The sequence below is a fragment of the Citrus clementina genome, unplaced genomic scaffold (genome assembly GCF_000493195.1).
Source record: "Citrus clementina cultivar Clemenules unplaced genomic scaffold, Citrus_clementina_v1.0 scaffold_1, whole genome shotgun sequence".
Lineage (NCBI taxonomy): Eukaryota > Viridiplantae > Streptophyta > Magnoliopsida > Sapindales > Rutaceae > Citrus > Citrus x clementina.
This window is the reverse complement of record NW_006263303.1, coordinates 4,028,820-4,052,650: the sequence shown is the minus strand read 5'-3', so window position 1 is coordinate 4,052,650 and position 23,831 is coordinate 4,028,820. Positions and strand designations below refer to the sequence as shown.

The following is a 23,831-nucleotide window of genomic DNA, read 5'->3' as shown; positions in this document are numbered from 1 at the left end:
ATGATGAATCGCACTTTGCTTTGTTCGTGGCAGCTAATATAACAAGCCTGCTATTTGGAGTTCTCGTGTTCGCCAAGTGTTTTGGGACTCTGAAAGGCTTATTTGAAAGCTCTGACCCATAAAACAATAATTAATATGAGGCATCCGATTATTATATATAAGTACACTAAAAATGATATTCAATTGATATTAAAGAAATGAATTTAATTATACAAGAGATAGAGCTTTAATATCTGTAACACATCCATACTTGTTCATTCAGATGATTACAAAGAATTACCCTAACTATAACAGTAAACTTGTTGCCATTTTTTTTTTTTTCTGGTTATAGAACAATCCATCATCCAGGAACGCTTCATTTCATTTATCGATCAACTGTTAGTGAAGTTATAAGTGTTTTCGGACTGAGAAGGCGAAGAATCAGAAGAAATATTATTCATGATTGAGTTTGCGCAGCCATCGATTGAACCCTTGGTCCTGATATCTTCAATCATCCTATGCACGATGCTCATATTTGGACGATCTTTTGGCAATGGAGCCAAACAAAGCAAAGCCACTTGCAAAAGGGCCCTCATCTCTTCCTCCATCTCTTTGTCCATTATCAACTCAAAATCAAACACCTCCCAAGCGCTCTCGTCTTGCCCCATCATTTGAACCCACTTCACAATGCCCAACTCTCCGTCCCCCTTTGCCATCTTCCCAGTCAAAATCTCCAGCAAAACCACGCCGAAACTGTAAACATCGCACCTTTGCCAAAATTTTCTTTGACTATAATTGTTGTTGTTGTTAAATTTTAGTTCTGGTGCATTGTAGGCATCATTTATGAAAAAGGGTGTATGGAAAAGTTGGTGGACACCAATGTCAGAAATGCAAGCATTGCCCAATTGATCAACTACAATGTTAGACGATGACAGATGCCCATGAAAGAGATGAGCTTTGTTGTACCCATGAAGAAATGCTAGGCCTTTTGCGGAATCAGAAGCCAGCTTTAACCTTTTATTCCAGTCCACCGGCATCCTCCCTGGTCCTCTAGACCCTACAGTCAATGTAAATATGTACATCAAAACAATGTTGAAAGAAGAGGAATTTCATTAAGAACATTAATCAAGCACATACCATGCAATAGTGAATGCAGGCTTCCATGCGGCAAATAATCATAGACCAAAAATAACTCATCCTTGCCGTTACAGTATGCTCTGATGCTCACTATATTACTGTGTCTTAACCCACCAATCACTCTAAGCCACTCATCAACTTCTCTCTTCTTCTTCCTTTCTCTGATCCTCTTCACAACGACCACGTCGCCGCCGTCCAACACGACCTTGTAAGTGGGCCCCACACACCCTTTTCCCAACAATTCAGCTGATGATTTTAGCAAATCGCCAACGTTCCTAAAACCCTTGTTACACCCCTCAAACATTACCATCTCCTCCACATCGCCCCCATCTCTGGCCCCGCCGTAATCGCCCTTGCGGTTCCCACGTTTCATTACAACTTCTTTGTGGACCCCACCACCACCATTCCTCAGGCTCCTCCTTTTTCTCCTATAACAGCACCACGTGACTGTCACGACCGCCACTAATATCGCCACCGCGTCGAATATAACGATCACTACCACCGTTACTACTCTCGAGCTCCTAGGTCTTGAACGCGGTGGTTGCTCAGGCTCGACCGTCCGATTGGAGCAATCCGACGGCAACGGTCGGCCGCAGAGATTTTTGTTTCCTGCGAACGAACTCCCTCCAAAACGTGACATCCACGCGGGAATCTGGCCAGAGAGTTGGTTATTCGAAACGTTAAAATCCAAGATAGACCGAGAAGACGAGTTAACTGAGTATAGGGTTCCAGTAAAGCGGTTGTCCTCGAGTCGAAGAGTCAACAAATTCGGCAGACGAGTCAACTCAGTCATCGGAATCTCACCTTCGAAAGCATTGTAGGACAAGTCGACTCGCCGGAGGTGGCGGAGACTGGATACCCCAGAAGGGAATGTTCCGGTGAACCTGTTGTGAGAGAGGTAGAGGTGCTTTAAATGAGGCCATGAAGAGAGGTTCAAGTTTGAGGACGAAAGTAGGTTGTTCTTGAGACTGAGGAGTCTGAGTTGGGTAAGTCGACTCAGAACTTCAGCTGGACCAGTAAGGTCCAAATCCTCCAGAACGAGTTTAATGACTCGGTGAGTAGAAGGATTGCAGGTAACACCCCGCCATGAGTCAAAACATGGGTCGGTGGAGTTGACCCAGCTAGAAAGAGAGTCACTAGAGCCCGTTACAGAAGCTTTGAAGGACAGTAAGGTGCTGATATCAGAGTATGGGGAGTTCGACAAACAAAGAGAGAATAAGCAAAAGAAGGAGAAAAAGAAAATTCGACTTGCCAACATTTTTGCTTTGGAAAATTTCTCACACGACACAGACTCACGAGAAGCAAGCAAGTGAAAGTGAAAAGGAGGCGGTTCTAACCGGCTAAGTAGCCGTTGTGCTTGTGCCACTGAACTGAGGGTAAAGGGGACGTGTGTTACACGTGGCAACTTATCATAGCGCGTTAGGGGATCGTGTGTGTACACGCTGGTTTCACCGCGTATTCATTAATTAGTAATTAAAATGATTTAGAATGAAAATGAATTAAAACGAAAACGATTTTTGTAATTTTTTTATTATATTTTCGTGAACTAACGAGGACAAAGTAGAATTTAAAAATTTAAATGGGAGTATTTTTGTCAATCTATAAGAGTAGGATCTTGAGAATAAGCACCCCAATAATAATTTTTAAATTTATAAAACCCGTATAAATTTCATTCTGATTCAAAACTTTAAATTTATATAAACGCATTATTAATTTCGATTCTAGAATTCTTATTCCAATTACTTGTAAGTGGACACCATAATTGTTGGACTGGGGGCTATAAAGTAAGACAAGCTTTTTTAACGCAGCAGTCGGTTTCAAATGTCAACCGTGTTTGGGTGAATGACAGACATGAGGGGTTTTGAGGGTTGAGCTTTCAAAGAACAACTAAGAAGAAGAGATTTCCAGTTAGAACTGAAGGAGACAACATTGTCTTTACCTGTCAAATTGAATGTTACGCTATCTGACGTTCCAAAAAAGAAATGGACTCCAGGCAGGCAGAGATACTTGGACTGCGTTGTTCATTTTTTTTTTAAAATTTTCTTTCTTCATTTCATTGTTATCCTCAAAGTAGGACTTTCGGAAAAAGGACAAATTTATTACTACAGAAAATCTTACATTCTATTTGTCCACCCCTTAAATTTTCTAAAAACAAAATAGAATTAAAAAAAATATATTGTTAGCAGTTTAATGTACGAGTGCAAACTTGCAACATGTCATGGAAATATATGAGCATAGAAGTTAGAACTAATATTTTTCAGCCAGTGGCTGATATAGAGGGTAAAACTATGTTAAAATAGTGGTACTGTATCACTGTTGCAACCAGTCATTGGATCTATAATTATACAGTTGTATTAACTAGATTTAATGATTGAAAACAACAGCAGTACCGTACCACTGTTGCAACATAGTTGGACCCTGATATAGAACTATCTTTTCCCTATTTTCAGAGTTCTTTTGCAAGATTCACCTTAGAATTTATACTGTTTCACCGAATGAAAGATAAGAAAATGAAGCATTGCAGATCCGGATAGCTTAATATACATTTTTATTTATTTTCAGTTATATTAATTTGCAAAAAAGATGTTTAATCAAACCTTGTGTAAAATAATGTATCTGTTTAATGATGTATTAATGAAAATGTACAAACATACAACAAAAGGTTTTTTTTTAATAAGTTTTGAGCAGAAAATAGTAATTTAATTAGTTGAATATTAACAAATATTTTTCTTTGTTTTTTATCCTACAATAAATGTGATTTTAAATTCACAATACCAAATAGAGTCTTCGGTGATGTCAAGAACATCATGCCCCAATCTTTGTTATGTTTAGTTCTTTTCTACTGTTGACGTTGAATAAGTGGATTTTATTTTATAGATATAACTCGTAGGATAAAATTGAAAGAAAAAAAAAAAAATCACTTCTACAAGACATAATATGTTGTTAGTTACCACTGCTGTTGTAATGCAGAAAATAATATTACCACTTGGGTGATGTCTCTTTCAAACAAGTGTAAAAAGTATACGTCGGCGTACATATTGGATGACTCGTTGTCGCTTATAATTTATATATAAACGACACGACATTTGTTTCTTTAATATGATTCCGACACGTCATCTAGATCAACTTCGAAACTTTGGCAGATCCGCTAGATGATGCGTCATTTATAGTTTTAGTCTTAACGACATGCCACACATTTTGTTAAAACTGTAGACGACGTGCCCTCCAGTTGCTTTGCTTGATAAACGACAAGTAGAATTATGGAGCCCATAATTCATTATTGATTGTTTCAATCAACTTCCAACAACCTTAAAAGTGACACTAGTATATTATTGAGAACAAAGTCTCTAACCATTCTTCGCCTTGTATTTGTGATTTTCACTAAACAGATTCTTAACTAAAGTGTTTTATACTTAAGTGCCCACTTAGTGATAAATTATATGTTGACAGCTTCTAAACTCTGGTAACTGATGTTGGTTTGTCAATCCAATTGAATAGCCTACGCGAACCCCAATCTTTTTCATCTTCCTTTAAACTACGATAATTATTTAAAGTTATAAAGATTGAAAGCATAATTTTGTGTGTCTGTGTGTGTGTGTTAGAACATTTTCTTTTTTTCAAGGATCACTTGATTTTTTAGGAGATTTCTTAAACTTAATTTTACTTTTAATTAAGTTTTTTTTATCTTTACGGATGTTATGTCCATTTTATCATTTTAATTAATTGTACTTATTTATCATCAAAATTTAAGCTTTCTTTTTCAACTCTTATAAAATTTTTACTCCTATATTTTCTTTTCAAAATAATGTCCATAATCTCGTCACTCCAACAAAAAATTTATGTTGTTGTTGTTGTTATTATTATTATTACTGTTATTTATTTGTACTATTACTATAAAATGGTATTAAGAAAAATAATTTACAGGATTAAATAAAAAATTACCACACAAATCTTTTTTTGGACGATTGCGTCCACATGAATACACTTGGGTCAGTAGTCAAAAGGCATAATTGTCGAAAAAGAGATACACATGATCACTAATGAAAAAAAAAATGGATTTTTGTTATGGTTTCGCCAAATTACAGGCGTACTATTATCTTTTCTTATAATATTTACAATACAGAGGGAATAAGAGTTATAATGATAACTAAAAAAGTTACTCACATGCTGTTACCATGATGCAACTATCGCATCCTGTTAAAAACTTGAACCTGATATTTCCCTCACTGTTACTATTATGCCGCAGGCATTTTGATATCAAGTTTTAACATATCTGTTAATCACATTAAATTAAAATTTAATTGCATGTTTGTTAGGGTGATGTTATGTTACACGTTTTTAGTATTGCATCAAAGAAAATGTGGTATGTGATCACGTTGCATTTGATATGGTCGACATAACATTACTATAAATGAAGAAAAAGACTAGGAGAAGATCATTAAAGACTTTTATATGGAAGAGAATAGAGGCACTGATTACAGATCGAACATTGAACCTCAAGAAATTAAGAAATAGATATTTGAAGTGCCTATATATCGAGATTGAAGCCGAAGCTCGCACCAGAGATCGTGTGGGAGGGATTATAAGCAGTGGCGGACCCAGAAACTAAAATGAGGGGGGGCTTAGTTCAAAACTTTTTATTTAATTTAGATTTTTTTTATGTTCACTTGAATACATTTTAAGTCTTATAAACTCAAATTTTATTACTTTCTTTTAAATTATAAATAATAATAGTAATAAATTATTTATTTTAAATGCATGAAAATATTATTTTTCGTAATATTTAAATGCGTGAAAATATCATTTTTCGAAGTAGTTCCTACAAAATATTTAAAAACATAAAATAATGTGGCTAATGGGATTTGAACCAGATTTTGAAACCATTAAATAACACTCTTTCAATTGAACTACAAGTCTTTTAATGTATGAAAAATGTGTCCAAATTTTTTTATATAACGTTTTCATAAGGAACTTGGGGTACATTTAAAAGAAAACTTAATGGCCCAGGGGGGGCTGAAGCCCCTCCTAGGCCTTAATTGGGTCCGCCCATGATTATAAGTGTTTTTAGTTTGATAACTTACGGTCTGTTTGGGAGTGTGGTGAGATAGTTGAATTGTCAAAGTCTAGCTACTAAGGTGTTTAGTAATTCTTGTAACTGGACTTTTGCAGCTTAACAAAAAAATTTTTTTCAACTTTTATTCTACGACAGTATCTTTTATTTTACAGTATCTGCAGCTTAAAAACTACCACACCTCACTCCGAACACACCCTTAATTGCCGAAATACAGCTTTTAACACATCAACAGCAGCAGCCTGAGCTCGTGCACATGCGGTAAGCGATTATGCGTAAGCGTACAAGATTGCCTTAATTAATTATTTCGGAAGGCAAATGCAACGAACGGCAATGGATCATCTTCCAGCAGCCGCCGGTTCTACGGATGCAGACATTAGACATCTGGTGTGAAAGCGTTATAATTTTTTGCTGCAGGAATTGTTTGTACCTGTTTGACGGTTTGATGTGAAGCGGGTGTAATAACTACATTTTGATTGGTGTCCAAGTTTGGTCATGGTACGCGCTGGTGTTGATGAAAGAATAAGATGTAGCCTAACATTGCTTGGATTGGAGGCTTCAGGTTATCATTTGTCGTGAACAATTGGAGAAATGTGTCGGTGCCTCGGTGGTGATGCAGAAAAAGAGAATTGCGTATGAAGTACTTAGAGAGTATGGGTTGGAGAGTTGTGCAGGCGGTGATACTAATAACTGGTGCAGAATTACAAGCCAAGTCCCACTACAAACGAATTTACATTCCATCACTTCACAATTTTAAACTAAACTTAGTGAAAAAGTAAAATCTCAATCAATTAACGTGTCTGTAGAATTCAATTCACCTCTGTGTCCATTTTTCACATTTTATTAATATTTTGTTTCATCGTTTTAATCAAAGAGAAATCAAAAAAAGAAGAAGAAGAGGCTCCTCTTGTCCGTCTTCTTTGATTCTTTATCTATCTCCTCAATAAAAATAAAAATAAAAGTCGGTGCAAAGAAAAGGAACCAGATGGGGAGTGGGGAGTGGGCACTGACAAAATTCTAACTGCCCCTGTCCGAGCAGACCACGTACGCACACAAAGCACGTGCATCCGAATTTCACTGTCACTTTCATCCGAATTTAACTCTCACTTTCACCTTTCGGCTTTTCTCCACATCGTCACACCACGAGAGACGACAAACAATGTTCATGTTCGTGTTCGTGTTCGTGTACTTGGCTCCCTATTTATCATGATCTCGGGAGGTTCACTTTTGAATGCAATGCTCTCCTTTATAGCTTTATCCATTGCTTGGCAATTTGTTTATTTTCTATTTTTTTTGGCATTTCTTCTTTCTCAATCAATCTTATCTTCCAAAGCGTAGTAGTATAGTAAATTAAGCGGAGTAAAAGATGATTAATTTGTAGCACGGTTGGTGGAACGGAAGTGAGATCAGATTCAGATGCACGCGAGGGAAGAAGAAGACCACTTTAATGGATGTGGACGACCCCCCCCAATTAATCAACTTACAGGAAAAACCAAAGCTTTCATATCATTTATAAAGTCAAGATTTCATTCTTATTACTATTATTTTCTACCGTCCCCCGGTCACCACTAAACTCAAATGTGATAGGCACAGAAATAAATTAAGATTCAACTCACACCTCATTTTTCAATAAATTCAATGCGCCTTCTCCCCATCAGTGTGATATAGCTGAACAGGCCTACAAATTTCATATCTTAAATGCAATCGTGCGTACCATGAGCTGGAAGGTAGGCAGCCACCCACGGGGTCTTGCTCTAATTGGTTCCCATGACCAACAATGAGACTCAACCAAATTAAATTGTTGGTCCATCTCTTCTTCAAAACTTTTAACTCCATATCCAAATTATTTACTAAAATTCTCAATTTTTTATTTTTTATTACTAACAAGACTTGAAAAATGCAACTCAAAACTTGCAAAACGGACCCTTCAGGTTTACCCACTCTCTAAATTCATCAACAATCCTGAGAAGTCATCATATCATATCTTTCCTGAATGATTAACAACCCCATAAAAGTATAAATGCCCGCCGCTTTCACAAGCACAGCACTTCATTGAATTATGCTTTTGCATAATTATGCTACAGACCATGTAAATTAACAAAAAGTAATACTCTCATAATTCAATTCTCAATGAACCAATTTTATATATATATATATATCAACCAAATTCACTTACAACACTTCAAAAAAAAAAAAAAAAAGGCAGATTTTTGGGATAAAATTCTAATTTAACATCTTTCTCCTCTCTCACTCTCTCTACTCACATTATCAATTTCCAATTTCTCAACTCCATAATTCACCTTTCACGTTCATCTTCATCAGAATAAACAGTTAACAAACTCTCAAAAATATAACCCAAAAAAAAAAAGGGAAAGAAGAAGGGGGGGAGAGTGGGGGTTTGTGTGTGGGGAACAAACAGCTGAATTAAATTTTAAAAAAAAAAGAAAAAGAAAGAAAGAACGAAAGAAGAAAAACTAAAAAGTAAATTTCCAGATCTTGATCCGAAGATCGACCTTACACTTAGACTTATCAACGGTAGCCACCGACGGTGTCTTACCTTTTGGTAATGCCGCTCTAAAACCTTCACACGTAACCCTAATGCCCACCTTCTTGCTGCTGAGCTTCCCCACTTTCACTTTCACCTTCGTGTCCAGCTTTATTTTTAAGGAAACCCCATTCTTTTTCTTCAGATCCGACTTCAATGACTTCACCGAATCGGTGTCAAGATCAATCGATCCCGAGACGACCACGTTTTTGAGAAAGGTCTGGTTCTTTTTGTCCGAAAAGAAACCAGGCACAGTCCCATTTCCGAGGAATACGTCACTCGAGGACAAGGCAGAAATAACGAACGGGTCGTAGTAGAAAGTGATGTGGGAGTTTGGGTTCTTCGAAGTGACGGTGAAGTTCAAGAGAGTGGCGACGTGGTTGGTCGATGAGTCGGCGGAGGAAGTGAGGTTGAGGCGGTGGAGCCGGAGGGAAGGGACGGAGAATTCGGGGCGATGGGGCCGGTAGAGGACGTAAAGAGCGGTGGCGGCGATGGCGGCGAGTAGAGCGAGGATGAGAATTACGAGAATGGTCCAGAAGCAGCAGCAGCAGCAGTAGCTGCGGCGGGGCCGGTGGTGGCGGCGTGCGTGGGGCTGGGGACGGTACGGCGGGCGGAGTGGGGGCTTTACGGGGGGCGGCGCGGCGGCAGAGACGGTGCCGTTGCCGTTCGCGGCGGGTTTTGAAGACGGGAAGACTCTGTCGGACATTCTTTTTTATTTATTTATTATTTTTTACTTGGTGATTTAGATTTGGAGAGGAATGAAGAATGTGTTTGTGATATGTAAAGTGAGAAAGGGAGTGGGAAGGGGCAATAGTCGCCACCCAAAAGGGATGCGTGCACCTCACCAACTTTGGAATCTGGCTTTGCTTTCTCTGTCTCAGTCTTGACTCAAAGCTTACTCTTCTTATATTGTTGCTGTAATTTCCTTTTCGTTGATAACTTTTATGCCAAGTTTTCAATGCGATTTGTGATCTCACTCCCTACTTCTCACACAACCACACGTAGACGTAGTTTTGTTCATGTTTTTTTTTTCTTCATTATGAGATTTGGGTCCCCCTGTTTTCTGTGATTGTTCGTCCAAGCACGTTAGTTTGTTCTCTTCTGTCAATTAGGTCCCTTAAAATAACTTAAATACACTTCAGTATGTCATCAGTTATACATCAATAATTTAAATATTCAACCACCTTGTGTCGTAAAAAGATTAATTTTCTTCCATATATTTAGAAGTATATCAACTTATTTTTTTATCTACGAGTGGGGTTATTGGCACCCCTTTAATATCCTTTTAAAACCCCTATTATAAGTACACCCCATCGAATAATGATAGAAAATTTATCCTTATTATTAGCATCCACTTTAATTCTTAAATTGTCCTTCTTCTAAATTTGATTTTCTCTACAATACACAACAATAAATATCAGAAATGTTTCTGCCACCTATCTCATGTCATGCTTTTGGTCTCGTCATTCATACAATTTTCCGTCCATCTCTTGAAATCTTTTTCTTTTGCAATTTTGCCGTTTTATAAATTCTCTTAGTCCCACTCCTTAATCTATGCTAAACCATTGGATAGTCTTGAGATTTTTCAAACAAAAGATTGTTGGGTCTATAACACTCTTTTTTAGTTTTTTGGATGCCTGAGATTCAAACAATTCATTGATATTTGGAATGGAATTGATGATGAATGCCAATAAATTGTAAATAGTGAAAAATTGTACTTATGCGAGGCATAGGCGTACGGGCTTGTTTGTATTTTAGAGAGCGAAAATATGGTAGATTTACATTTGTCCTTAAATGTAATTGCAGAAAATAGGGGTTTTAAAAGTTTAATAAGGGAGTGCCAATAGCTCCACTCTTTATCTATATTTTAGGATTGTATTATAATATAATTTGAATAAGAGTAGTACAAGATATCCCAAATAGTATATTAAAATTTAAAAAAAATAATGGAGTTTTAATTATAAATATTAGTAGATTGTTTGTTGTACTTAGATTTTTACCTAATGACAAAAGTGGACATGTCCTAAACTAAATAAGATAAAATATCATAGATCTTAATCCTTGTCAAACTCAAAATTTACAAGATAGGAAATTATTGTTTCTAACTTAATTATACTTTTGATTATTCCTCTTATATAAAGTAGCCAGTACCAAAGATAGGACAAAAGAAAAAAAAAGGATAATGGAGGATAGAGCACAATATCATCCAAGTCTTTTATTCTTTTATCTACTTTATTATTTGTTATCATGCTACTCCCAACACCCGACTTAAGCATCAGAGGGTCTCTGCGGATAACACCCCTAATGATCCTTGCAGTATTTCACCTACCAATCTCTCTAATGATAGCAATCCTAAAGATACCAAGCTCTCTCAAAAGTCATTCCTGCCATAAACTAACTATTATTGTATATCCAAATTTTTTGTATCATATTATTTTATAATTAAAATTTTTTAAAATATATCTAGAACCACTTTTTTATTAACATATCTTTCTTTTTGTGCATATGATGATATGAACATATTTAAATTTAATATTTTTTTTGAAAAGGTTTAAATTTATTTATTATGTATATTAATAGAAGAAAATTTTCTTCAAATATTTAAAATTAAATTCACTCATTCCAAAGCCTCATATTTAGGATATGCTATCATAAAGCTGATCCGGGCATGTCTCTATTGATTTTTAAGTGTTTATTTATAAAGACTAGGGGTCTATTTGATTAAATGCACCAACTAAAGTCATTCGTTGTGAATGAGAATAGGTAGGGGTTCCAATGTTATCCCCTACGTTTTTGCTGCCGTTTTAAAACCGTCCCAACAAAAAAATAATAATAATAAGGGTCTTGGCTTGATTCTGGGCATGTGAAAGAGTGTAGTGTCAGAGAACGTGGGGTCCATGTCTTATGGCGATTGGCGAGGCCCTTGTAGTTGTAGATCAGATGGTTGGAAGGTGTTTTGATTAATGATCTTCTTGTGAATTTGACAGAGAATCTTGATTAAATATATAATTATGTACAGGCTGATACTTATTTCTAAATAATTCTAATAAAATAATGCAATTTTCCTTTTTTTTTTAAAGTTATTAATTTAAATATTTTAACAAAACCCGAAAATAGTAATCATCAGCAACTAATGGGAAAAAAACACTTTAGTGAGTATATTTAGTAGAAATTTGATAGCAACTTAAAAATAGTGGTAGAATTATTAATCTTGAAATTCTACTATTAATTAATACAACTTGTCACTTATTTGGCCCTTTTTGGGGATTTTGGAAGCAAACATAGTACGGTAGATAGAGATTCACCAAATCAGAGCCCACGAAGAAGAGCAATGTGAGGAGGAAACCCCACCGACGATTCTTGATGGCTCTTGCTGTTCTGTAGACTTTAGGTTTGGTGATGGTCAACATAATTAGTTAAGCAATCCAAGTCGCCAGGTAGCTAACTTAAGCTTAAATCACAAGTCAAAATGTGGAGTTTTCTGGTTAATAATTAGTGCTGCGTTCGAGGTTTGATTTGAGGATCTTTACGTTAATTAAAGTGCCGTCACAACTGCAACGACTTGAGTCGTATCAATTTAGGGTCAGACACCCCACGAGAGAAAAGACAAGGGGTGGTTTGGTTTAATAATTTTTCTAATTAGATCACTCAATTAATGGTAATTTATAAATAAAAATATAAAGTCGAAACAATAATGTATCCTTGCTTCCCGAAGGTGAAACTTGCAATAATTTGAAAGCGTCCAATTCCTTTGATAAACATATGATAATTAGCAATAATGACATTATGCTGAGCGGCACAAGGAATGAAGCTCGCACCGACACTTGCCAAGGAAAAAAGGTGCAACCGAAGTCATTTTATATTTTCCTTCTCTCAATTTTAACGGGAAACTGTATCAATCTTGAGCATTTTGAAAATTTCGGGGGCAAAAAAAAAAAAAAAAAAAATTGCAATTGACTGTATCACCAAGCGTAAAAATGGAGCCCCACTTTTAGCCAAGACACCAAAAAAAAAAAAAAAAGCAGAAAATGAAAACAAAGACAGGGCAGGCCTCTGCTGACAGAGGATTCATTCCAATTTCCATTACTGGGTACTAGGATTGAAGGTATAAACGACATAGCAAGTGCATAGCAGGGCACAAAAGTCACATGCATATAAACACTAATCAGAGAAGCAGTGCCAGCTACTTGAGATAATTTGGGGGACGTTTATTCAAAGCAAATGATGGGAACAGGTAACCAATCCTTAATCTCACCAAATACTTTAATCCAGCAGCTGTTGGTATAAAAGAAAATTCATTTGTCTTTATCAGTTAGTTTTAAAGTCAAATTCTTGCATTCACACTGTTCAAAACTTAATTTTTTTTTTTTGGGCAACATATCATATGTATTAGTCATGACATTTTGCCGTCGTTCGTTCAATTGGTACATGTTCCTGCATGTGAGTATGGCATGCCCTTTATATTGGAGAGGATTATGAGGCCAAATAATACAATTGTCCAGAGAACATTAAGCATGTGAAGCCATATTGTGATTGTGTGCCATACATGTGGCATTGGAATTGTTAATTTGTGATCTCATTGTCATCTCACAGTCGCAGATGCTCAATTACCAAAAGGAAATCTAGGGTCTGGAATGTCGTAGTCACTGTAACTTTACAATTCAAGCAATCTACTTTGCAAGGAATGTTGGAACATTGCAGGCTATGAACAAGGATCACAGACAACACATGTGCAATGGTTCCATCTTTTATGCATCAATGTCATTGTCCATTATTTCACATATAGTTCAATCACAATCCTTAAAAGGTCAATGGCGAACAAGATTTAAGGTAGTAGAATTTTATGGCCCATGCTTTGCTCAAAAAGCAAGCTATACCGGACGAGTGCATTTCCCAGCAGAAACTCATTGAAATCACAATATGAAAAAAGGCTACCATTCCCAGAATAACTGCGGAAACAATAGCAACAAATAATACAATTACCGGCCAAACTGAATATACTCATATAGGATACAAGAGCAAATAACCAACAAATTTTTATCTCCATGTTCAGCTAAAAGTCTTGAGAATTCGATAAAAGGAGGTAAATACAGGAGAATCATCAAGTTCTTCTTGGGCTACAAATGGGTTGTGTAATACAAATCACCAAAATGCTATCATGGTTTCACTACAAATTCTCAAGCACCTACCTGATAACTACTGCACTACGAAAACATTGCATTTCATCTTCATTTGTCACGGACGCCCTCTTTACAGTCACCTAATCTGTTGTTAGTCCGGCAAACATGTAAGAGTAAACAAGACCAGTCAGCTTTTCTCTAAGGTCGAAGCAAGTGAGCAAAGGCCAACAGGTATACACACTAGATAAAATAAATAAATAATAAAACCATGAATTGTGTACTAGAAACCATAAACACAAACATCATTTTGCCCCACCTAACTTCTCAGACATGACAGAGAAACATAACGTACCTTTGAAATTTTGTATCTCTATACATGAGCATGACTGAAAGCAGAACAGGGACGATTGCTGAGCACAAGTGCTCCAAGGAGTGCCCACTGATTATGTAATGAGTTTTACTATAAATTTTCCTGTCCGCAGCAGCTTCAAATTTTGCTAGAAGGTAAAACCCTGTAGCAAAGAGTTTTCAGACCTCTTGAGGATTAAACATGGCTAGTACATTAATGAAAGGAAAGTAAAATCTTCACAATGTTGACTACTGTGCTAATAACTTCAAACTGTGCATGTGCCAGAACCAATGGACTGATTTAAACACAGTTTTGAAAGTAAAACAACGAAATAAACTATTATGCCGTAACTAATAAAACCATTTTCAGCACTTTGTGAAGTAAGGATACTTGCATATTGTTTTCATGGTTTAGTTTTATCAACATATAGACATCAGGTTTTACGAACATATAGACATCAGTGAACTTGGTGAAGTAAGGATACTGATAAATCATTGGAACAGATAAAAGATACTCGAACAAAAATGATACATTTCTAGTAACTTTCAAGAACCTAATCATGTCTAACACTCCAAAGACCCGTTTGAGTCTGATTTCCAGCAGCTGGACTGCCAAAGCCCAGCTGCTGAGGTGTTTGGTAAAACCCGCTGGCTGTGGCACTGCATCCCATCCACACCTGCAGAGGTCTCTCTGCTCTGTCTTTATTACCAGGCAAGTAACACAAACCCTAGAATCAAAATCAAATTTTTATCACATGGATTTTTTTCTCCCTATTTCAACAAATATTCCGCAATGTTTACAATAGAATGCTTACAACACCCATCATATGAGCTTATATATAAAGTCAGAATAAATCTGAGGGGAAAAAGGACAGTGAGTACCAGTAGCATAAAGCCAACATCTTGAGTGAGTATACTTGGGTGGGAACAAAAATGTGACGACTGGAATGGCTATTGTTGGAATCAACTGGAACGTCATGCACAACCGAAAATCGTTAAATGTTCTGCAACAAACTAGCAGGCTACATTCAGTCGAACACTTGTAAATGTTTCAAGTCGGAGTTTGAAGCAGTAGTTGAAAAACTGATTAGTGACATACAGGTGTCTATAAGCTAACCTGGCATAAATCATACTGAGAAATGAGACTGATACGAGTGCAATCAAACAACTTAATCCAATCTTTGCATCCACTCTCTCAGCAAGCAAACTAGAGAAAAGTGAGGCATATGCGATCATCATCTGCAATCAGAAATGCACATTAAGACAGTATAAGGTAGTAGCACCTACATCATCAAGGTAGAGAAATTTAAAAGGAAGCAAAATTCCTCCATTGCTTAAACATGAATCTGGAGAAGAAAAAAAAAACATAATAAACATTTTGAGTTCCATAATCAAAATCATTTGGCTTTTAGAAAATTCAAAACATAAGTCAAGCTAAGTATGTAGTCATAGCATGCATAATTGTGACTAGTTAGCTCAGCATGGCAATTCAACTTTCAGAAACAGCAGACGCTATCAATGCAGGAAAAACAGTATTTCAGCTTATGCTGCAATTCATAACCAATATATTGAATGGAATGGAAATTCTAACCGGTAAGGTGTCCCACATAACTCTATCGTCATCAGGCTTAAGATGATAGTAAGCAGAACCAAACGCCACACCCGTTATTCCAGCATAGAATAGCGCCCAACCCCACACCTCGCCGCGAAAACTGCAGCCACTCCATGTCCAAGTCCAAATACCACCCAACAAACCAAAATAATACCCATCCACCAAATTTTACTCATAAAAAAAGAAAAAAAAAAAAAACACTAACACAATAATTATAAAAAAAAAATAAAAATAAAAATCAACCGACCTTATGTTAAAAAAAATTCCTTGAAGAGTGAGCACAAACCCCATAACGCCCGCAATCAAAAATGGGAAATTTGAGAGTACGTTCAAAGTGTTAGGCACTCCTGTCCCACACCCAGATACCAAAATCACATCAACAGCGAAAAAATATCACATAGAAGATAAATAAAAACACATTTAGAGTTAGAGATACCGAAAAAATTGCGCAAGTCAGCAAAAAGGTGGCTTTCACGAGACGAAGGGAATTTGGGAGTGGCCAGCATGAAGAAGAGCAAACAGAGGAATGCTCCAGCCCATATACGAGTTCTCTTCACTCTTCCAATCTGTTGATTTGGTAGCCACACCATTCTTTGCTCTCAGCTTTCTCTGTGCAACTAAAAGTGTAATGCTCTACTTAAAGTCTTGCTTTATTGCTTTCCCCTCGGCCTCAGTGGCTGTATCGCATGTGTGAATGAGAGGAGTATCTTTTGTTCTTAATGTGTTTTTGCGCTTCTGAGATTCCAATGATGTGTATATCTTGCGACAACTTTACTAAAGTATATTTTGTTGTACGATCTACGTAGAATTTGTCAAGCGACCGGTCGTTTTTGTTACGGCTTCGAAACGACGTTGCTTTGATCTTGGGGCGGGGGGTTTGGCAAACGTCGTTTCGGACCAAATATGTGCTTATTTGTACAAATTCTTATACGGGTTGGCTTGCCATGTCATCACTACAGTCACTACATATCCATTCAACAAAATCTTACGCCAACACATTTACTTTACTCATTTCGTAATTAAAAGAAAGAATTGAGATGAAAACTATTTATCTAGGTCACATTTGCAAGTATTAATTATCTAACCCATCTATCATGAGGAGAAAATTTTGTGTGCGATTATGCCATCAGATGGGACAATCCATTAGATTTTTGTCATGTAGCATGATAGTAGATCTTACATTTTGTTTCTTTCAATTTTATTTTTTTAAAGATTAGTGAATTTTATGTTCAAACGCAGTGCTCTATCACATGACAAGAGTCTTAGTGGATTGTCTCATTATCTCAACATGCAGGGCGGTGGGACAATCTCACACAAATTTTTCTCCTATCATTAGATGACGAAGAAGAAAGATAATGTTAAATAAAATTGTCCAATCAATTTACATCATAAGTCGTTAAAAAAAAAAATCGAGTTTATGTTACCATAATTTTATTGTACAGATGCATAAAAGATGTAGTATATTAGTCTCATATAATTATACATTGTATACCCCTTCTCTCTTGCTCACTTTTGCGAGAAAAATATTATTATTTTTTGTAAGTTAAAATATTATTATTTTTAAGGAAGTTATCAACCATACACTTTAAAGGGTCCAGCTACAATATATTTGTGGTTTCATACCTATTTTTTTTGTCTTTTTGTGATCCAACCATTGGATCCAACCCAAGAGTTGCAAAGGCAATTCCAACGGCTTAGATGTTATTATTTGGTTATTAACAATATGATCCCTTGTGTTTACTAAAAGAATAAGAAAAGGCTAAGTTTCAAAATTTTGACACATTGGTCCGTTAAAATATTTTATTATCAAAGATAATTTAGTAAATGAATATATTTATTAATATGGATGGATTATTTTAACTTGTTAAAATACTCTCAACTTCCATTTACTTGAAATAAAAATTAGATTTTCATAATACTATTTTGTCTTTAGTGTAACACAAAATTAGGCAATGTTTTATATAAATTTTGACAATATTAAAATGAAAAATAAATAAATATTAAATAAATACTTGGATAGTCATTTAAATTCATTAGAGTTTATAAATAATATTTTCAAAATAATTTCCAAAATAATAAATTTCTATATGTAAATTTGAGATTATGTAAAATTACTTATACTTTATCACACGTATGAAGTTGATCAATTATTTATTTGATATGAAAATAAATAAATTGTATAATATTTATTCTATTACTTAACTTTAAAATTTGTTGAGAAGGAGATAGAGAGAATAAATTTTTAGAATTTTAAAATTATTCTATTTTATTTGGGTTTATTACATAAAATTATTAAAACTTATAGTTTTTATTATTTACATAAAACAATAGAAATTGTTGAAGAAAATGCCAAATAAATTTTTAGAATTTTGAAATTATTATATTTTAATTGGGGCTTATTGTATAAAATTTTTAAAACTTATAATTTTTATTATTTACAGAAAACTACAGGGATTGCCAAAGAAAATACCAAAGTGGTGTTTGGTACAAGGGGGGTAATATAGTTTTGCCCCACTTTAAATTTACTTTATTATAAAAAAATACTACAAAAATTTAAATTTGTTCAAATTTTTACCTAATTTTGTAATTTGTATCAACAGTCCAACCAAACCAAACGTTATCTGCCATCCATAATTGATGAAATCACATAGTGGCAGATGCAGCACGCTGGCCCAAAAAAAAAAAAAGAATAAAAGAAAAAATTATTGTGATTTTCTAAGTAGGTTCTGATAAATTTATTAAAAAATAGCACCTATAAACCCATAAACTTTAAACATTAACTTTTTAAAAAAATATGAAATTCTACACTTTAATTAAAAATAATAATAATCCATCATCCTAAAAGTATGATTAATTATTTCAATTTCCGTAACAATAGTAGAGAGAACGATTTTAGCAACAAAATTCATGAAGCATCATCTCTGGAATTAGATGAGATGAATGATAATTTAGTTGTTTGTGTAGAAAATAATAAATTTAATAATATTGATAATGAGTCTGTTGCATAACTCATATGGGAACGGATCGGATATTGTGGGGAGATGCCAATACTCGTACCCGTACCTATTTGATAGAGAACATCCCATCAAGGACCAAACCAAACTCAAAATGTCCACGTTTAAGTGGATGAAATATAATGTATACAATATCAGTTTATTTCCCAAAGAAGTTTGTATTAGTGCGTAGATACTCCATGTGTAGGTTGGATGGTCGATATTAAAACTAAAATAATTTATCTGTCAATTATAGACTGGACCACAAAAATGAGACATCCAGGGCATCAGCCCAGCAAACAAGTTAAGCATATCTCCTTATTTTAGAAAGGCTTAAGACTCAAGCTTCCACCACAATTAGAGCATCCCCTTTTGTTGTCAAAGCCACCAATATCTGAATCAACGACAGCATATTCGGTGTTTTTATTACCCAATGTTGCTTATTCAATAAAACAGAAAAAATAATGACTCCTGGGGTCATGTAATACTAATTTGACAACTTCACACGACTAGCGGAAATAATTAACAAAACCCGGCTCCCAGCGACTTAAAAAATAGGAACAAAATGTGGTCCTGGTTCGGACAACTAAATTTAAAAGTTTGGTTGAGATGACAAATCGGGATTGCCTCACAAATTTGAACTCCTCTTTTGGTACCCACGATGTTACTGGTTAGAGGGCTATGTTTGTTTAAAGTGACTAGCATCAATTACAACGAGATCTTAAGCAGTCACCACCACTTGAAAGTCTTGAATAATGAATTCAGCTGTCCTTCTAATTTAAAAGACCATTCCCTATCTATTACCGCCTAATATTATTATCTGGGTCCGCCTAAGTTACATTTAACCGTAACTTACGGCTGACCCGCAAAATATCAATTTACCATTTATACTCTATATTATTTATAATTTATTCATAAGTATTATAAAATTTTTTGTATTGTAAAATTTGGTTGAGCCCTTTGTACTATATTTTATTTTATTGAAATCTTTAGAGTACCAATTCACCCCCTATAATTTTAAAATTTCAAAATACCCTTCATTTAATTAAAAAAATATAATAATTATTTTATTATAATTATAATTTTTAAATGGATTATTATTATTATTAACAACAACAAGAATAAAAAGTATTATAATTAATTAATCTATTAACAACAATTAATAATAATTTTTAGTTAAAATGTCAATAATAATTACTATTAATAATTAATATTTGAATAATAATATCAATAACAATAATTAAAATACAAAATAATAATTATAATAAAATTAATTAAAGATTTTATAGTAATTTATTACAATTTAACTCATTCCGATATTTATTCTAAGACAAAATAAACATATAAATGGTAATACAGTTCATTCTCATTACGATTCATGCAATTCAAGTAAATAAATTATTCTGATCCAATTCTTCATTTTAATTCTAGCTATTCCAATTCATTTTTACCGAATGTACTATAAAATTGTAAATCACTTTATATTCAATTAGACCACTTTATATTATTTACAATTTTTTATAAGTATTATGAATTTTATAGTGCATTAACTAAACATAAATCAAAATTAACTGAAAACAAAATGAGTTAGAATCGAAATATCTAGAATCTAAATGAGGAATTAGAATCAAAATAATTTATTTACTCGAACGGCAAGAATTATAATTAGAATGAGCTGTATTACCATTTATATGTTTATTTTGTCTTAGAATCAAAATTAGAATAAAATAAATTATAACAAATTAGTATAAAATCTTTCATTAATTTTTATCATAATTATTATTTTGTATTTTAATTATTGTTATTGTTATTGTTATTCTAATTATTATTCAAAAATTAATTATTAATAGTAATTATTGTTAATTATTATTATTATTAACATTTTAACTAAAAAATTAATAAATAAATTAATTATAATACTTTTTATTCTTGTTAATAATAATAATAATTTATTTAATAATTATTATATTTTTTAATTAAAAGTAAGATATTTTAGGAATTTAAAATTATAGGAAATAAATTAGTATTCTAAAAGTTTCATTAAAATAAAACAGAGTATAAAAAGCTCAATAAAATTTTACAATATAAATTTTTTTATATATTTATAAATAAATTATAAATAATATAGAATATAAAAAACTGAATGATATTTTGTGGGTCAGCCATAAGTTATGTTAAATGTAACTTTTTAAATGTAACTTAGGCGGACCCTTATCGTATTAGATCAGTTGGAATTTTTGACCCATTTCACTCCAGACATATAATAAATAGTGCCCACCAAAAAAATAATAATATCAAAAGTAAAAGCGTAATGAGCATTTATAAATGGACCCCGTTACACAAAGGCAGCTAATTCGAACTCCAATTTATGACCAAAATTAAAAGCTAAACAACTGGTGAACAGTAATGAATCTGCAACTCAAACTGTTGCTGCTGCTGCTTTACTGGTAATTTTGTATGCACGTTACAATTGGTATTAATGCGTAGTACCTAAACGAAATCACCCACGTGCTTCACAACCAAGCGCCTGCATTATACAGATAAAGCAGGGAGAGGAGCAAAGCAACCCAAGTGCCCACGTATCTAGGGTAATATCCATGGGCATTTCTGTAACTACACAAACTCCATACAGCCAATCGTCCAGTTCACCACTGCGACAAAGAGCGGCACACCCAGCCAGCCGGCTTCCCTATTTCCATGGAGGCACATAGCATGGATATATAATTTGTGAAATGACTGACCAAAATCACAGCCCCCCAAGACAAAAGAGAAGAAGCACATACAGAATGAGACTGAAAATAGTAGTGGCATACTTTGAACAAAAAATGTTCTTAAATCTTCAAGCATAATTAAAGATCCTAAGCAGTAGATCTGCAGTTACATTCTAACAAATAGACAGCCCCTTAGAATTTAACCACAAGTTATTAAAAGTCTTGAATTAATTTATCTTCCAGATCCTCTATTGACCATCTCATTGTACCTGATAATGGAATCCATCCTCTGCAACTTCAGCTGCTGCTTGAACTTGTGGATAAAGTCATCAGCTTTGGCATCAACACCCTCATCATCAACCTGGGCCACCTTAGCATTTCCAAATTCTTTCACAGTAGCTGGCCTGCGAGCCTCAACTTCCACAATATCTTCCTCTCTGAAATGGTTAAAAGCAGATTTAGAGCTAGCAGATTTCTTCATTTTCTTTGGAAGCTTCTTGAGAATCTCTCCTGATGCTGGCTTGGTGTCAGATTTGGTCCTGGCCACGCTGTTGCTTCCCTTAAGCTGGCTGTAAATCTCATCAAATGTCTGTTCTTGATCTTGGAAATGATCTTCTTCTTCTCCTTTTGGCCCTCCTTCTTCTTCTTCTTCTTCTTCTTCTCCTCCTCCTTTTGGTCCTTCTTCTTCATATTCTTGTTCAGGTTCCAGGTGGTTATGCCCTTGGTCTTGTTCTTGTTGACGGGCTTGATTTGGTGGGTAATGAGTATGTGCTGCTTCTTGGCTTTTGTCCAAAGTAGTGGATTCTTGTGAGAAATAGTTGTAAAGATTGATGGACTTGAATTTTTGCAACATTGAAGGGGATCTACCCCATAGAGGCGGTTGGTGCTGATACTGAGGCTCTTCTTGTTGTTGTTCCTGTTCCTGTTCCTGGTTGAAATGATGAGAAGTGAAATGTGTGTTTTGAGCAAAGTTGGTGTTGGGTTCAGGGGATCTGTAGTTGTAAAAGTTGATAGATTTGAGCCTCTGCAACACAGATGGAGTTCTAACAAGCTGTGGGTGACGGTAAGGCTCTTGATGCTGCTGCTGCTGTTGTTGGTCGTTGCCCTTTTGTGTGGCTAAGCTTGAAGTGATGGCAATGGTTCCAATCATGATATTAAGGAAAACAAAAAGAACAGTGGGAGTGAACCAGCTGTTCATTGAAGCCCAGATTGAAGGTATAAATGATACAGATTCTTCAAACATTATGTGATTTTCCTTTTTTTCCTTTTTTTTTCCTTCCTTCTTTTTCTTTTTTTGGTTGATGAGAGAAAGAGTGGAGAGATTGGGGGATGTGAAATTGCTCTATGAGGAGGGCTCAGAAGAAGGAGGGTTTGGGTGGATATTTTGGCTGGTCAATTATGTGAAAATTTTCATTTTCCAGAATCTCGAGAGACACGTGTACTCACATGACGGGCCAGTGGGAAATTGACAAAACCCAAGTGGTGAGTGTGCGTTAATGTGAGGTTGTAGTTGCAAGCTGCAGCGGCGAAATTTTAAAATATATTGAAGGTAATACATTAGTGATATAATAAAGTAAATAATATTACATTATATTATTCATTTATTTTTAAAAAATTAACATATAAATAATAATTATTTAATTGCATTATCTCCAGCTTTTATAAATAAATAAATAATTTTGAGCCTATAAAGAATATGATTGGGAGTTTCGGACACATTACGAACCACCCTGCTCACTCTCAACGACACCGTTTCCATGCTTTCTTTAATTTCCCTTTTTTTTTTAAATTATTTATTAATTTCCTTCAGATTCTGAGTACCGTTGTCGGTTTCCAAGGGCATCCTTGCTTTAGGCGTTTTGCTGATGACTCGATGATGTATATAATATATACAACGTATTAAATTATTAATAATAGCTGCCATACCAGTCAGGTTTTTTGGTTTCGTTTTTTTTTTTTAAAAAAAAAAATATTTAAATAGATACTAATAAATTTATATCTCTTTATCTTAATAAACATCTTGCACGATGGATACGTTCCGCATCTCATGAGATAATAAATACATTGAGAAATGAATTGTAACTTTCACAACCAGTGGCAGAAAAATGTGCTGAATCTATTGCGAGACGAGGCCCTCCATTCTCCAGACAGACTTATCATTAAGGTCTGAGCTATAAAGATTGCTAGGGCCCAAGCCATATGGCAACGTTTATAATGATTATTGAGCGATTATTTGTCAAAGTGTTTTCACAAATTATTTGATTTTTCTAGCGTCGTCATTACTCAATACTAATTTCTATCACGAACCAACATTG

The 23,831-nt window shown here is 34.6% G+C and overlaps 4 protein-coding genes across 4 annotated transcripts; all 4 read right to left on the bottom strand.

Annotated features, from left to right (window-relative positions):
- Positions 1-236: 236 nt before the first annotated feature.
- Positions 237-2,463, bottom strand: LOC18054853 (probable leucine-rich repeat receptor-like protein kinase At1g68400). The gene is made up of 2 exons (XM_006450788.2): positions 1,117-2,463; positions 237-1,036 (listed from the first exon to the last, which is right to left on the bottom strand). The coding sequence occupies exons 1-2, from the start codon at positions 2,372-2,374 to the stop codon at positions 372-374; spliced, it is 1,923 nt and encodes a 640-aa protein (XP_006450851.1). The 5' UTR covers positions 2,375-2,463; the 3' UTR covers positions 237-371.
- Positions 2,464-8,401: 5,938 nt separating this feature from the next.
- LOC18054852 (NDR1/HIN1-like protein 13) lies at positions 8,402-9,705 on the bottom strand. Its single transcript, XM_006450787.2, has one exon. It carries the CDS (start codon positions 9,436-9,438, stop codon positions 8,662-8,664), a length of 777 nt encoding a protein of 258 aa, XP_006450850.1. The 5' UTR covers positions 9,439-9,705; the 3' UTR covers positions 8,402-8,661.
- A 3,986-nt stretch (positions 9,706-13,691) lies between these two features.
- On the bottom strand, positions 13,692-16,542 carry LOC18054851. The gene is made up of 7 exons (XM_006450785.2): positions 16,249-16,542; positions 16,060-16,159; positions 15,792-15,912; positions 15,318-15,439; positions 15,083-15,204; positions 14,205-14,364; positions 13,692-13,997 (listed from the first exon to the last, which is right to left on the bottom strand). Exons 1-7 carry the CDS (start codon positions 16,400-16,402, stop codon positions 13,961-13,963), a joined length of 816 nt encoding a protein of 271 aa, XP_006450848.1. The 5' UTR covers positions 16,403-16,542; the 3' UTR covers positions 13,692-13,960.
- Positions 16,543-21,592: 5,050 nt separating this feature from the next.
- LOC18054850 (adenylate cyclase, terminal-differentiation specific) lies at positions 21,593-22,900 on the bottom strand. The gene has a single exon (XM_006450784.2). The coding sequence runs from the start codon at positions 22,757-22,759 to the stop codon at positions 21,749-21,751; it is 1,011 nt and encodes a 336-aa protein (XP_006450847.1). The 5' UTR covers positions 22,760-22,900; the 3' UTR covers positions 21,593-21,748.
- Positions 22,901-23,831: the final 931 nt, after the last annotated feature.